Below are 15,481 nucleotides of genomic sequence, written 5' to 3'. Positions count from 1 at the left end.
ATGATTTTTGAACTGTTCTCATTTTTTCTATGGCTTTCTAGAAGCTTTCTGCCAAATGCAAGCGCTTCATCTAACTACCACACAGGACTGTGTGATGTAGACTTTACGTCCTTGGCCTGATTTTCCTATTATACCTTTATCTTCCCTTGGCTTCAACTTCGCTTCCTCTTATTCTACTTGCTGTAAGCTTTTTACACGCCATCTTTAATCCTTCACGGCATAAGGCAGAGTGCACCCGTGGACACGGAAACAGAAGTCTCCAGGACCTCGGTCACACAAGCAGCGTGTGCTAAAGCTGTGTTTGCCTTCTCCCCCACCCACCACGCTCACACGAGCCCAAACTCAGACCTCACATTACCCATTGGAGTGTTGCTTCGAGGAGAGGAGGGCAATGTCACGTGTCTCCGTTTGTTCCTCGGCCTGAGGACGCGAATTAGAGCTTGTTTACAAGAGAAGCTCACAGCAGGATCCTGAGGTTGGAAAAAACCATCATTCTTAGGTTTTAATGTTATCTATGACTCAGTCTATAAAACACTTTGCATTCTTGGACCACAGCTTACGCTTGTGGAGAATCTGCCTCCTCTCTCCTGCAACCTGCTGTGTCAGGTCAGCGGCCAAGCCCACTCCCCGACCTGGCATCGGCAAGACCTGCACACCGCATCCAGACCTTAGCCCCTGGGAACAGACTGGCAGCCACTTGTCCCTGAAGCCCCTTCGGCTCTCTACACACGGGTTTTGCCTTTTCCTCAGAGGACCAGGCTCATCTTAAGTCTGTGCTAAAACCAGTCCTTTCAATACTAGCTTCTGCCCTAGAGTCACAGAAAGCAGACCCTGATGGTGTTCATCCAGGTACTCATTTCATTAATACTTACTGAGCACTAACTGTGAAACAACCATCAGCAACTGGATGAGAAAGACCAAGTCCATTCCCTCTTCCAACCTTTCTTTCCATGGAATGAGTTCCCATTGCCTTCCCTGAACTCTATTTTACTTCATTAGATAGCAAACTTGTAAAATTTTTTTCCAGACGTTAGGCTGGTGAGTTACGATTACTGGGGTGGTGAGGATACGTACGGGACACAAGAGCATCTGCATGTAGATCCTGGATGCCGTGCTGATGCAGTCCAGCTCACAGGTACAGTAGCCGTGGATGATATCCACCAGCGCGTTGACGGTAGCTTCAATGTGAGTCAGGCCTAAAGGAGAGCATACACACAGAGTGCAGGCCATCAGTGTGATTTATGACTTGTTATATTAATCGTCTCCTAAATCTCTCCAATTGCCCCAAAAGCTTTTCCAGATACCCTGCATCCCAGACATAAATAGACCTACTCTCTACAGATATCAAAATACAGAGCAGACAAGTGTGAAGAGGTGAGCAGAGTCCAAATGTTCCCAATGATCCCTAGACCTCAGGTGATAAAGACGTCCTGAACACGCGCTTGGGGTTTCCTGCCCAAGCAACACCCAGACACAAGTGAGTAGCAGGGGCCCTTCTAGTTTTCCAGACTGCCATTCAGAGCTGACTCTCCCACCTAACCTCTGGAGAGTGCGAAGAGTTAGACATTAAAGGAAGCAAGAGCTCAGAAATCCAAAGACTCTCAAGATGATTTTTAACTTTTACCTTTTTAACTGGCTTTGAATAAAGCTTTTCAAGATTTTTTTAAAACAATCATAAACACCACTAAGGAGGCATACACGCACGCGCACGCACACGCACACGCACATACACACACACACACACACACGTCTTTATGTGAAGTATGCAACCCGACGTGGAGAGATCAAGAAGGTCCCATTCCTCTGCTACACTGCTAAATTCCTCCATCAGGAACACTGATCTCACAGACTTGTATTTCCTAAATATTCACTCTGGAAGAGATGTATGATGAAGGCTCAAGGTGAAGAGTACAGTCTGTTCAAAGAAAGAACTTACATCAGGTTTCACTATCAAATGTCCCTTTTAACATGATACCTGGCAGGCAGGCAGGTGCCAAGAAGGCATTCTTGGGTTTGGAGGCATGGAGTTTCCAGAAGTGGTTCACCAGCTGCGTGATGAAACTACAGGAGTCTCCCTCCAACTGCTTCTGAGGTTCTCGCCCTTCATCTGCTCCTTCTAAGCAGGAGGAAAAAAAAAGGTGATTAACGACGGTAAATTGAAGATGGAATTTAATTTGTTTTAAGGTTAACTCAGGTCAAGGAAGCTTGCCTGGGGAGGGAGTTTCAAGTGGGGCCCCAATCAATATGCCAACTATCCCTAGATTCCAGCAGGCACATCTAGGAAAAAAACAGTCTGGGAAAGGAATATCACAGAAAACAGTGTATGTTAGAATTAAGTAGCAGGGGGAGCATTCAGGATCTTACAGCAGAGTCAGAGATCTCGGGTCCAACTGCTCGACTTCTAAAACCTAGGGGAACATCTAACATTTTCTAAAAAGATTCCCGGTTTATAGTATTAGAGGAAAAACAGGATGACGACAACCTATGGGAGCATGTGAATAACAGAACTGTAGGCATCGATAAGCTCTATTTGATGAAAGCCAAGCAGGCGCGGTACCCAGCCAGCATGAGGAGAGGAGGAAACAGCATCAAGCGCTGAGAAAGGCTACTACTCGTGTGAACAAAATACTGGCAAACGAACAGCACGAAAGCAAAAGATATGACTGAGTCTACTGCTCTAAAGCAACCAGGGCACAAGCTTCACTCTCCCCTGAAGGTTTCACAGAAGCAGTGACTTCAGAGACTGACTGCATCTGACGCCCAGAACACTGAGTAACTCAGGAGCGATCCAGGGGCAAGCACCGGAAAGAGCACCTATTCATTAAAACGGCACAGCTCCAATGCCAGAGGCCCTACAGCTATAAAGGCAAGACGGTAAGGTCCCTATCTCAGAGCACGAAGTCCATCAGAGGCCAGAGAGAACTACGAGAGATGAGAGAGTAAAGAAGATGCGTAGGCAGATTTCAGGACCGCGGCCACACAGGCCAAGTTCACCTGTTTCCATCTGGGGCAGCTTTGACTCCGTAAAGTGCACAAGGTTGTTGGGGCGCATGATGGCGATGGAGCGTGCTGTGACCACCAGCCTCTGGAAGACCTCAGGGTCCAGATCCTTGCCTTCTTTGCTTGATGTGTTGAGACACTGCACAGCTTTGCTCAGCAAGGCCTGATCCTACAACAAAAGAAGCACAGAGGATGAGCCAAAGGCAAAGGAGGCCTGGGTACTAGAGCCCAGAGGAGAGAGAAACTGGCAGATTGTCAGGCTGGCAACTTCCTCTCAAGGGAACAGGTTAATTACCACCGACTACCTGAAAGAAACCTTCAGGGCAGCCCAACACAGTTCTACTTCTTAAACACATACAATGTTAAAGCCACTTAAAAATATTCAAAAACCATGAAATCAGTATCAAAGTCTGATTGGAAAACCAGAACCAGCCGATTCTCCAGAATGGCTACATCCCAGATCTCTTTCCAAGAGTCATTTCTCTGCAGGTTCATACCAAAGCTATGTTTCCAAAACTGCCTTCCCTTGAGAGGTTCAGCGAGTTAAACTCTCATTTCTCAATTCTCTGCACTGGAGGCGGAAAAGCTAACCAAGGCATTAGGGCTGGTGGCTCCCTCCTCGTGGATCTGAAATGCTGACACTCTTCTGTTTATAGAAACTGGCCGAACTTATTGCCTTCCATCACTACTTAAATAGGTGAGAGTCCCTTTCCCCAGACTTCCCCAAGTCTCTTTCACCTACTCACCAAATTCTTCACAAGCAAGTAAGCCCACCTCCCTGAGGTCTATGCAGGAGTGAAGACACCGGCAGCCCTGACCTCCTGAGTGACATCCCTGCCCCGCCCTCCAGCGAGAAGCCCCCCAACTCAAATGTCCCTCCCCTCCCTTTCTCAAATCTTGTCGATTCTATTAAAGTAACAGGAGGGGGAAAAAAAAGAGCGCAAACCAGGGGCCTGTTAGAGGCCTGTCCTCATTCTACGCGATACTCATTTCTCAGGAGAAACTAGAGGCTATGTGGGTCTAAACTCAACGCTCTCCTCTCCCCACCTGACTCCGTGACACCCTTGCTTGGCGTCCAAAAGCCAACTTACTTGCTCTCCTGTCAGTGACATCACGTCCACTTTGACAGAAGATGTCCCTGATTACCTTGTGGCTGTGGTAGGCTGAGCGGCTGGTGTGCAGGCTGGCCAGGAGGCTCTTGGACTGCTGCTGGACGCTGGCAGGGGCTGGCAGGGACAGCAGCAGCGTGGCCAACTCCTGAGCTGCGCTCTTGTTTCTCTCCTGACGCAGAAGACAGCAGGGTCGCCACTGGCCCCACACCATCCATGCAGGATGGGCTGACCACACTCTGCCCTCCCCCTCCCCCTCCCCAGCTACCAGGACTAGCCAGGGCTCCATGGGCCACAAGGAACAAAACAAACAACTTCAGAGATCACAACCCTCCCACAACATCGGTACAGAGATCGAGACCAAGGTCAGGACTCCTGCAACAGTGCTCTTTAATCAGCACTCATCCTGTTTACAGAACACTTTCACTGTGGGTCCCCTGGAAATAGGACATAAAGCCTTAAGCTGAAGACTCCTCTGGACCACCTTTGCAAATTAAGATCATGCTATAAATGTACTTGAGCTGAAAGGCTTTGGGGCCTCTGGCCACTCCACTGACCTCCTGCCTCTTCAGAAAGCTCCCATGTGCTTTAAAAGAGTAACTTGCCTTCTCGATGATTGGGCCAACAGCAAAGCAGCTTTCCAGGGCTTCTAAAGAACTCACAACCAGCCTGGGGAGACAGAAAAGCTGGCCTGAGCACAAGAGTCCCCCTTCCCTCCGCCTGGTGCTTTAGCCTGCGCAGACTACAGTCCCGAGGCCCTCAGGGACAGCTAAGTGAACGCCAAATACGAAATCGAAGCACGGTAAGACCGGCCACAGGCCCCACACGAGTCGCTCCCGGTGTCACAGGCCAGAAGGAAACTGGCTCCTGCTCGTAGATCAACCTGTGGCCACGCTCGTAATCCACGACTCAAAGACAGGGCTTTCCTTCCTCAAAGAGGATAAGGGCGCTTCCTTCTGCTGCCTGCGGCAGGGATCACGGAGACAGGCTTAACAGTCTCGATGCGACAGGACCCAAAGCTCAGGTGCCCGAGACCAGTGGGCAAAGGGGAGACACAAAGGGAAAGGGTCAAGCCATCTTCTCACACTGGGAGAGCTGTGGCCACGCTCGACTTACACCTCCAAGAAAATGCACAGAAGCACTTCCTAGAAGTCGCCCAGTGTGGGGAAGAGAACCAACTGGATTTTTAGGTTCATGCCAATTACCAACATTCAAAGGGTACAATGAAGCCCCTTTAGAAAACGGGGCAATTTTCCCTAAGGGAAGGATAAGAAGCCCAACCACTGAAGGGTACAGAGGGCAACACTCCCCAGGGCTCCCTCATGTGCGCTTAAGGCAGCTCAGTAAAAAGACCAAATCACGAGGGCTGAAGCTCTGGACAGACAGGGGACAGTGTGGAGAAGGCAGCTGGTAAGAAAAAGGTCAAGGGGCAGAGGGCAGCAGCAGAGAGGGACCTGGGGCATGAAACCTAGGAGGACAGAACAAGCTCCCTGGCTGTTCCGACGACAGACCTTCTCCACTGACTCAGCACCCCACCCTCCTCACCCCTGCAGAGGGCGGAGGGGGAAGGCAGGGGCGGCCGACACCAAGCGCGCACGTCCAACCCCCCGCATTCTCCACGGGGACACGGGACAGCTCTGCAGCCATGCAACGATGGGGACAGAAAGAAGCAGCAGGACTTGTCCACAGAAGCGGAATCAACGCAAAGCCACGCCATCAGTTACACGGCTCTCTAACACACACTCGCTCGTGCAAAGAAATGAAAGAGGACATACTAACCGGTCCAGCTTGGTTAGGGACTCAGTTTCAGAACTTGGGGGAGAAGCAAAAGAAAAAAAAGGAAAAAAATGTGAAGCTCAGAGAAACCTGGAAGCACATCCTAAGCAAACAGTGTAAGAGTAGAGTGGGACGGGTGTGAGGAGACAGAGGGAAGGAGGGCGGGGAGGCTGCTGGTGGGAGGCGGGGGTCCCAAGCCAGGCTACTCCGATGCCTTCAGTGTAAGAGCTGAACATCTTACACTCTGAGTCGCCGCATCTACCGCGGCAAACCAGCACAAAGAAGCCAAGCGCAGTGCTTAAGAAGGCCACTGGGGGGAGCCCCAGGGGGCTCTGAACTCCACTACAAGAAGCCTGCGACAGCCTCTTGGCAGCAGTGTTATTACCACAGGAAGTAACTGCTGCAGAGAAAGATGAAAAGATGATGAGATCGGAATGAAAGGGAAGAGTTTTCCCTACGATTTCAGCAGGACTGGATCCTAATCTCTAACTCTGGCTCAAGCGTCGTCTGGTCAGCAGCCTCTGACTGCTCCCAAGGGCACCTGAGCAGTAAGAGAAGGGAAGGGACAGCAGCCCCCGGGCAGAGCCCTGGGAGTCAGCCGGCTCTGAGCACGCCGCCAAGCCCTGTCTGCTCATCAGGAGACCCTGCGTGTGGGGGCAGTGTGAAATCCTGAAAATCACAGGCCAGGCCTGGGACACTTAGGAGGGGCTGGGTCTCTCAAGACAGGTTCCGCCGGGAGAGCGGAGCCGGCGAGAACAAAGGGCTGCCCCGCCAGCGCCAGTACCTCTCCAGGACGGTTCCGCCTGTGGCAGCGGGGGCCGCCGAGTCGCTGTCTCCAGTGCCGTTGCTCTGGGTCAGGTTTGAAGGACAGATGTTGCTGACGGAGGCAGCAGGGAATTCTTCCGGAGGCTCATCAGGCCAGCCAAACTGCTCCTTAGTCTTGCCATAAATTTTCACGGCATCGATCATGGTGACGCCTGCTGGATCCACCGAAGCCCCAACTGCAACAAGCACGAGAAGCCTTTAGGAAGCACGCTCTCTGCAGGGCGACACCACCCCCTCCAGAGCAGAGACCAGACTGGTGTGGACAACGTGGTGAGCCACACCCAGGTCACAGTCAGAGAGGAACTGCATCTCCCGAGACTTCAGCAGCACTTTCACCTGGCACAGACGCTGGGTACATGCAGACACAGTTCCATGAACTGAAAGTCTGTGACGCCTCCTACTCAGAAAAAGAGACCCCAAACACCAGTGCCGGGATCCTCTGGTGCCATCAGAACACCATGTCTCCCAACTCCACCCCCAGGGACCTCTAAACACTCCTTTTGTTCAAAGTACAGATCATCCTCATTTGTACTAACAGCAACTGTTTCTGGAAGAAAGAGTATCAAACAGGTGGCCAGTAAATGGCAGGGAAAGTTGTCAACCTCATGGAAGGCCCAGGGATGTCTACTCTGAGGTTTTAAGGGCACTGCTAAACACCTCTCATTGACGTGTGCCCTGAGGCCCTCAACTGCACCTTCAGACCACTTCGTGACGGCAGGTGTTAATCTCGCTGCCTTTCTGCCTAGACAGGCAGGCAGCCCCATCAGCAAGGTCACCCAAGCGTACAGAAGGGAGCCCTGAAGCAGCTGCCTCTGTCTATACCCCTCCCATTCTCAAGTATATCCCTTTCCTGTCACCTTGCCTTCTTTATATCTCAAATAAAGCTCAACATTTCCTGATGGCAGAGATCACAGAGCTATCGGTAGAGCAAGGGGACCCCAGAATCCTGCAGAGCCGCAGAGAAGTGGCCCCTCAGTCAGAATTAATCATGAGATGGATACAATTTGCGCCAGGAGCTGGGGACTCACTGAAGAGGTTCAGCTTCTTATCAGCCTGCAGGGCTTCTTCTCTGGTGAAGGGAAAGTCGAACCAGCGTGAGCGACTGAGGTTAAGCTGCATGGTTCTGCCGAAGATCTCAATGTACGACGGGGCCCGCTCAATCGCCTGGGTCCCAATCTGGATGCGCATGCCTGTCATCACCATGGTGCTGTTGTTGTTACTGATCTCAATGGTGAAGCCGCCGGGCTGGAGCGGGGAGAGGCGCACATGGCAAAATGCACACAAGCTCTGAAGGGCCAACTTCCGGGCCTCCCGGAGACAGTGACACACGTGCGATCCTACATAAGACCTTGACCCTTTAGTTCCTTGGCAATGACTCCTTTGCTTCCAAGGACGGGAAACACCGCAGGGAGGAGACCCTTCCATATTGGGCTCCTTTTCTCCCCGGCATTAACCACCTCCTGCCACTCTGTGCATGGTAACCCTGCTGGTAACACAGGAGCAGGAGCCCTTCTGCATGGAGCTGAGAGTATCTGTTCATTCTGGGACCATTAGACTAGAGTCAAGGGTTAGGGAACTGAGTCTTGCACCCTGACAGTACAGGTGTTCCTCAAACCATACTGCTCGCGAGCCCTGCTACCTAAGGACTGCACCCAGGGCTGTGCAGCCGGTCCTCACCTTGGTGTTGGCCACATACATGCCAGTGGAATTCAGCCGGTGCTTTATCTGCTGTGCATTGTAGACCTGCAGGAGGTCATTCCCACCAAACTCCACATCGGTCAGCTGCTGGTTGTGCTCAAAGAAGTCAATGGGGAAGGTCACCTGGCTGGAGGTGCGGGTTGCTGTGGAGGGCAGCGCCGGGGGGCCAGAGAGCATCGTCATCAGTGTGGCCCCACCAGCTCTGCCCGAGCTCACACGCATGCGTCCCAATGTTAGGCCAACTCGGGATTATACGGCTGGTATCACTATGATGCCTACACGTGGTCAGCTGCCCAACAGTCACCACCCCCAACCACAACATGACCCTGCAGGGCAAAGACATCTGGGGTCAGGATCTGGAACACTCACTCACAACAGGCTCTCTCAGAACTGGCTTATCTAAAATAAATAACAGAAGCTATTTCTTTATAGAGGAAGAGCTGCACAGTTTTCTCAAACACAGGCTCTAGAACAGACTCCAGGGAGTGGGAAGAACGCTGCAATGATCTTTTTGCTGAGACCTAAATTCAAGCGTTCACTCCTGGAAGAGTCCTGCTTCACCACTCAGGAGTAGGCCTCCCAGCTCAGACACCTACGATGGCTTCCACACGGCGTGCGCGTGTGCTCACTCTCTTCAGTCGTGTCTGACTCTTTGTGGCCCCTTAGACTCCAGCCCACCAGGCTCTGTCCACGGGATTTTTCTGACAAGAGTACTGGAGTGGGTTGCCATGCCCTCCCCTCCAGGGTATCTCCTCAATCCAGGGATCGAACTCATGTCTCCTGCATTGCAGATGGATTCTTCAGCTGAGCCACCAGGGAAAACCTGGCTTCTACGCTACTTGGTGAGAATAAGCCAACAGGGGGCGGGGTCTGCTCCCCCGCCAGCTCCGTCCTGCCCACTGCATCAGGCAAGCCACCTTCCCTAAACCCAGAGAAAACGATCTCAAACCAGGCCCAAGAGAGCACCCTTTCTTGGGCACCTAGGAACCACTGTCTGCAGAGGAGCGCCAACAAACGTTTGCCTGCACAGAAAGAGGTGGCTGCAGGAACCCTGACTCTGCCTCTGGGGGCCAGCTAGCGCCACCTCTGCCTCTAGAAGCCACACTAGCAGGACAGTCCCCATCTCTTTGTCGCGCCACAAGGCGTGTGAGGTCTTGGCCGGCCAGAGGCTGAACTCGCGCCCCTGCGCTGGAAGTGCAGAACCTCGGCCACTAAAGAGGCCCAGCCCCGCGGTTCCCGGGCGTCCATGGCCGTCCACCCCGGGTCCCCTCCCCAGGCAGGCCTCGGTGGAGGGGCCTTACTGGTGGCGGCTGCCTTGCGCTTGCGGACGGGCTTCATGACGCTGATGACGCTGCTGGGCTGCAGGGAAGGCTGCAGCCAGTAGGAGGTGCTCTCCACGCTGGCCATGTAGATGCGCAGGCTGCCGTCCTCGCACAGCAGGATCATCGTCGTCCGCTGCTGCTCGCTGCAGGCCGTGTGCCTGATGGCCACCATGTCCTGGATCTAGGAGGAGGGGGCGGATCGTGTTAGTCCCCACACCCACGGACCAAGACCTACACAGAGAGGCAGAGAGGCCATTGGTTTCACAGTCAACGGGGGGAGTGCAAAAGGCCGGCAAAGAAAAGGCATCTAGGAGAAGAGTCTTCATAGGCCTCTGTCAGAAGAGCTGGCAAAGGGACAGGGTATACAAACACAAAACCAGGGCAGGGTCGCGGGCTACTCAAGCGACCGGGGAGCGCGGCCCTCACCTTTGCTTTAGCAGGAAGAGTCTTAATCTCCTGGATGAGGAAAGTGTCTGGCTTCACCATCACCACGAGGGGCACGCCTGTAGTCTGCTGGACACAACACACCAGGCCAGGGTGGTTCATCACCTCAGACCACTGACACAGAGCAGGAGGTGCCTTACTGCCGCCATTGGAGCTGCGGACGACACAAGCAGCCCGTTAGGGCGCCACCCTCCCTCTTTCGCTGACCGGAAGGACACCAGTCAGGGCGCCACCCTCCATCTTTTGTTGACCGGAATAACATCCTCACTACCTACTGGACTCCCAGCGAAATATACCCACCCGAGGACTCAAACTACCCAGAAGCCTTCAGTTTTACTCTGAGCCACACGTACAGTCTCACACACAACACGCGCCCTAGCGCGAGTCCTGGTCCAGGCTCTCCCCTGTCTGAGGGGATCGGTGACCCTATGTGCCTAAGGCTATCAACTGCACAGGCCCATGGAGGCGCCAAAGGCTAACAACCCATTGTCCTTTTAAGAATTTCCAAGCATATCAAGCTATGAATGAATGGTGTCCATTTTATTTCACCCCAAACCAGCTGATTCACAAAAAGAGGGCAGAGAGAAAGTGCCGTAATTGCTTTTCAGTGGCCGAAAGGAAAGAGGGGAAGAAACCTTAAACCTTTTCTGCCTCCTCCTTAAATAAAACAGCCCCCACCTCACATACCCCTACCTTCTGGAAGCCTGATGGCAGCACCCACCTCCCAAACTCCCACCATGCCCCATGGACTGACATCATGTTCTATTTACTGATCAACACCTCCCCGACCCCAACCAGGAAGGAAAGTTCAAGGGCATCTTAGCAGCAGGGATGTCTAGGAGAAAGAAACTGACATTCCCTTCTGAAAACTCTCTCATCAAATTAAAATCACATTTGCTACCTTGACCATAGCTTTTCCTTCTACGTGACAGTGGCCCCCACAAACTACCTCTAACAGCCTGGGGGACAAACCACGCAGACTGGCCAACCTACCAACGCCAGACGCTGCCTAGTTGAGAGACCCCAGGCAGGGAAGGAAGAGCCCCCGGGAGGGGGCGGAGCTCCCCTACTGAACACGGGGCGCTGTGGAAGTTCAAGGCTAAGTGCTGAGCCCCACCTTTTGATGCTGATGGAGAAGAGCTGCAGCACCTCCAGAGTCGTCCTGCTGATGGTGGCTGCGAATGACCTGCCTTGGCAGTAGCTGAAGAACAGCAGCTGCAGCGCGTGCGAGTAGTAGACGGACACGCCGCCGCCCGCCACCTGGCTGTTGCTGTCCTGTCACAACAGACACAACACCCACATTACGTCCCCAGGCCGCCGGGGCGCTGGCGGGCCCTTCGGCTGGTCACTCATTGTGTTTATTTGCTTTGGAATGTACGCAGGTGCTTTTCCTGATTTCTGGCTGCGCTGGGTCCTCGATGATGCACGCAGGCTTTCTCTACCTGTGGTGAACACGGGCTGCTCTCTAGCTGCAGTGTGAGGGTCTCGCTGCAGACCACAGGCTCTGACACTCGGGCTGCAGGAGTTGCAGCAGCCGGCTCAGTATCGCGGCTCGTGGGCTTGGCTGCCCCATGGCGTGTCAATCTTTCCAGACAGAGATCAAACTCATGCCCCCTGCACTGGCAGGTGGATTCTCAACCACTGGACCCCCAAGGACGTCCCTGGTCATTCACTTTAGACCATGATTAAGGGCTCTCACTCTCCAAGCAGGAGATCCCTGTGGTAAATCTTAAAAATACTATGAGAATAAAGGAACTTCAAGTTTAATCCTTAAGAACTAGAGTTTTGCTGTCACGTAAAAGTTAAAAGAGAGACACTGAAAAAGCCACTACGCTGATGAAACCTAGCCCGGAAGGAAGCGGCACCATGCACCCTAACCTTCAGGTCCTCGTGGTTGACCTCCAACACGCTGGTGACATAGAAGGGTCCCTGCTGGGCACTGCTGGCCTCCTCCATGAGCTGCGTATAGATGTGCCCCGCCGAGGACATGATAACAATGATGCTCTTCCCCTCCTCGCTGAAGAGGAAGGTGACATCTCTTATCTTTGAGCTGGGCAGGAGAAAGTAGAAGGTGGGACTCAAGGCATCAACCGACAGGTCATAAATCTGCAAGAGAGAAGGAAGAAAGATCGAATAAGGGAGGTCTCTCTCAGCCCCAGGCCCAAACGCTCCCGGTGCAGCAGGGAGTGGTGGTGGTGAGGAAGGGCACTCTTCTACTCAGCACATACCCGTCAGTGCTAGGCACTGGGCACACAAAGATAAATAAGGTCTCTTTTCACTCTCTCTTAAGGGATGAGCAGAGGAGACACATAAATTCTATACCAAGAACAGCAAATAAGAGCGGTGCGCTGAGTACAGCAGAGACCGAACCAGAACCTATGCTCTATTACCTACACACACATAGCTCCTGCGCAGCAACAGGACAGGGAGTACCAAAATGTTAGGAGTCTTTATTTTTAATTTCTAAAAGAAGCTAGCACACGTAATGGAGATCTGCCATTCAGAACGGCATTCTGAATTTAAAAGCAAAACCGCTGTGGGACCAGACAATGAAAGAGCTGCACCTATACCTTGACAAAGTCTGCGGTGACGATCGCTAACTCGGTCTGTGAGCCAGGCAACCACACGGCTTTGATGATGAAGTTCCCTGTGGCCAACTGGGGGTGCAGAACCAAGTGATCCGAAACAGAGCCTGAGCTGCTGAAGGTCAGCACGTGGCAGTCCTGAGCACGGGTGGAGGAGCAGAATGGTTACAAGGCAATCTGGAAAGCAAGCTAACTCATTTCAGCGTTTAACAGTGCCTCTTCTTCCCCGGCACTCCCTGCCTCCAGACAGTACTCAGACTGTCGAGCAACACGTTCAAGTGTCAAGAACACACAAAGCTTATTTCCAACAGAAGAGAAATCTGGATGAAGTGGAAGAAATTCAGAGACTTCTTTCGTGTTCCCAATGGCTTTTAAGTTCCAATCTCAACAATGAGTAAGAGAAAGTGGAGCTAAGAACAGGAGAAAAGGTCACAGCGACCCGTAGCTCAACAGAACCAAACTGAATCAGGATTACCTTCAGCCCACAAACGGCCAGGTAGTCCTCCTTGCAAGGATTCCCCGTGAGGCTCAGCACAGTGAAGGGTACCGGGGCAGAAGCCAGGCGGGTCAGAGTCAGCTTTCTTTTGCTGGAATCCGCTTGCTTCAGGAGAGCAGAGAGCTGGAGGACAGTGATCTGCCAGAGAATGATTACCAATTTATTCTCAACCCTCTCCCTCTCAGAGAGCACCAGCAATAATAAAAGCTCCTTCACTAGAGCTACTGATCTGCAGGCTGTTTTTGTGAGCAAGTCTCTTCAAACACCCAAGACCAGTATCAGCCTCTATTTTCTCTAAGGAATGGCATGCCTTTCATTTCTTCTTTCTAGAGGTGAGCAAAGAAGCCAGCTTCATGCACTCCGCCCGTAACACACTGAGCAGCCGCGCGCACTACTGGCCCCCCTCGTCTCTCCGTGAAAATGGTTTGAAAGTCTGTTAGAACTGCTTGTATCTCTAGTCTCGTTTTCACTTAATGTTAAGGTAAAACAAATGAGGACGCCGGAAAACAGAAAAGCTTGAGTTAAGACACTCTCCTCTAACTTCTCCTGTTCTATAAAATTCCATAAACTTCCCTGGGTCTTCAAGAGGGCTGGGAGCACAGGGAAGACCTAAATAAGGACCACCGAGCCCTCCTGGGCAGACTCTCCTCTCTCCACTGTGTCCTCCAGCGTGGCTAACCTGAGACAGACTGCAAGCCACACTGTCCTGGAAGCCTCCAGTCGCTACCTTGGCCCAGGGGTCTGACTCACAGAGTGGGAACTGACTCATTAGTCTCTGTTCCAGTCAGACTGGTTCTCAGTCTAATAAAGTAACTCAGGGTTCCAGCAGCAAAGCTTGTTGAGATCTGTCCCTGAAGCTTTGCTAGAATTCATAAAAACAGACGTTTTCCTGGCGAGCCAGTCTGAGTGTTGCCCCCTGTGTGTTCTGCTCAGCACCTACGACAAGCATGGTCTCAAATGAGAGGGAAGGGATTGGAGGACCCACCTTGCCTTTCTCATGGCTGACAGCCAAATGCTGGCGGCGCCCGTGAGGGGAGGAGAGCACACACATAGCCACCCTCCTAAGCACGTGGGCGCTGATCAGCTGGCGAATGGTCTGACCCTGGTCTCCGCTGTAATTCATCCGAACATTCTCAAAGGCACCTTCCTGGGAGCCTAACGTGGGAACCTGGCAAAGACGGACACAGAGAGAGTAGGCAGTAATGAGGCGAAACAGAACAGGTGGAATCACACACACACACACTGCTCGTATGACTGAAATACTGTACAGTCTAATTACTCGAGAGCAATGGCTTCCGATTTCTAACCCACGGAGAGTTAATTCACCAAAATTACTGCCAGTCCAGTAAGAACAATGCAGTAAGTGCTGCACAGAACTAAGTTAACTTAAGTGCTGATTTTTTTAAGTGTTAAAAAGCACCTCTGTCTTTTCTTTTAGGCCACGCCACACAGCTTGTAGGATATCGGTTCCCCAACCAGGGATCGAACCCGGGCCCTCAACAGTGAAAGCACTGAACCCTAACCACTGGACCACCACGGAATTCCCAAAATGCCCTTTTAAAAAATGAAACGATAATGATGATAGTGTGTTTTTTTTTCATTGATTTACCCCAATAAAATTAAAAGTCAGCAACCTTATGGATCACCAACACCATCCCAATATTTTTCTAGTTCCATCTTTAATATCTGCAAGTCTAAAACCACTGCTCTGAAACTGTGACTGATTTTTAGGGGAGGGAGGTTGGCCATTGCAGGATCTTAGCTCCCTGACCAGGGATTAAACGCAGACCCCCTGCAGTGGAAGCACAGAGTCCGAATGACTGGAACCCTAGGGAATCCCCAATGGTGACCGATTTTCAATGAAACGTCAGAATATCTGTGTGTCTGTCTGTGTGTGTGCTACCAAGTGACCGTGTTGCCCTCAGAAGCAGGCACCCTGTGAGATCTATCCGTGCGCCTCACTCGTTGTTATGCTATCCTTCCAGAAGTGCGGGAGTTTCCTTTCTCCTTTCACTCTGGCTGCTCTGGATCTCCTCTGCCGCACACAGGCTTCCTCCAGTCGTGGTGAACAAGGGCTACTTCCTGCTCGGTGCTCGGCCTTCTTGCTGCAGGGCTTCTCCCGCTCTGGACCACAGGCTCCAGGCTTGCGGGCTTCGGTAATCATAGCACACGGCCTTAGCTGCTCCCACATGGGGGCTGTCGGTTCCCAGACCAGGGATCAAAGCC

General features: G+C 52.2%; 1 protein-coding gene across 5 annotated transcripts in view; it reads right to left on the bottom strand.

The window, feature by feature from the left end:
• Positions 1 to 15,481, bottom strand: part of UBR4 (ubiquitin protein ligase E3 component n-recognin 4) — a 130,655-nt gene that overhangs the window by 66,934 nt on the left and 48,240 nt on the right. For 2 of the 5 annotated variants that reach the window (XM_042244749.2, XM_042244752.2), the window contains exons 40-57: positions 14,241 to 14,423; positions 13,235 to 13,393; positions 12,745 to 12,897; positions 12,053 to 12,280; positions 11,292 to 11,449; positions 10,157 to 10,328; positions 9,710 to 9,911; positions 8,388 to 8,551; positions 7,739 to 7,955; positions 6,670 to 6,886; positions 5,889 to 5,921; positions 4,715 to 4,778; positions 4,147 to 4,281; positions 2,995 to 3,169; positions 2,210 to 2,293; positions 1,976 to 2,116; positions 1,075 to 1,196; positions 359 to 470 (exon numbers count right to left, since the gene is read on the bottom strand). In XM_042244749.2, the coding sequence (XP_042100683.1) occupies positions 359 to 470; positions 1,075 to 1,196; positions 1,976 to 2,116; positions 2,210 to 2,293; positions 2,995 to 3,169; positions 4,147 to 4,281; positions 4,715 to 4,778; positions 5,889 to 5,921; positions 6,670 to 6,886; positions 7,739 to 7,955; positions 8,388 to 8,551; positions 9,710 to 9,911; positions 10,157 to 10,328; positions 11,292 to 11,449; positions 12,053 to 12,280; positions 12,745 to 12,897; positions 13,235 to 13,393; positions 14,241 to 14,423 (2,719 nt within the window). The remainder of the gene's footprint in view (positions 1 to 358; positions 471 to 1,074; positions 1,197 to 1,975; positions 2,117 to 2,209; positions 2,294 to 2,994; positions 3,170 to 4,146; positions 4,282 to 4,714; positions 4,779 to 5,888; positions 5,922 to 6,669; positions 6,887 to 7,738; positions 7,956 to 8,387; positions 8,552 to 9,709; positions 9,912 to 10,156; positions 10,329 to 11,291; positions 11,450 to 12,052; positions 12,281 to 12,744; positions 12,898 to 13,234; positions 13,394 to 14,240; positions 14,424 to 15,481) is intronic. The other 3 variants (XM_042244751.2, XM_042244750.2, XM_027965640.3) reach the window with 3 other exon arrangements.

Source organism: Ovis aries, chromosome 2 (genome assembly GCF_016772045.2).
Source record: "Ovis aries strain OAR_USU_Benz2616 breed Rambouillet chromosome 2, ARS-UI_Ramb_v3.0, whole genome shotgun sequence".
Lineage (NCBI taxonomy): Eukaryota > Metazoa > Chordata > Mammalia > Artiodactyla > Bovidae > Ovis > Ovis aries.
Note: the sequence above shows the minus strand (reverse complement) of the source record. Positions and strands in the feature narration are given on the sequence as shown.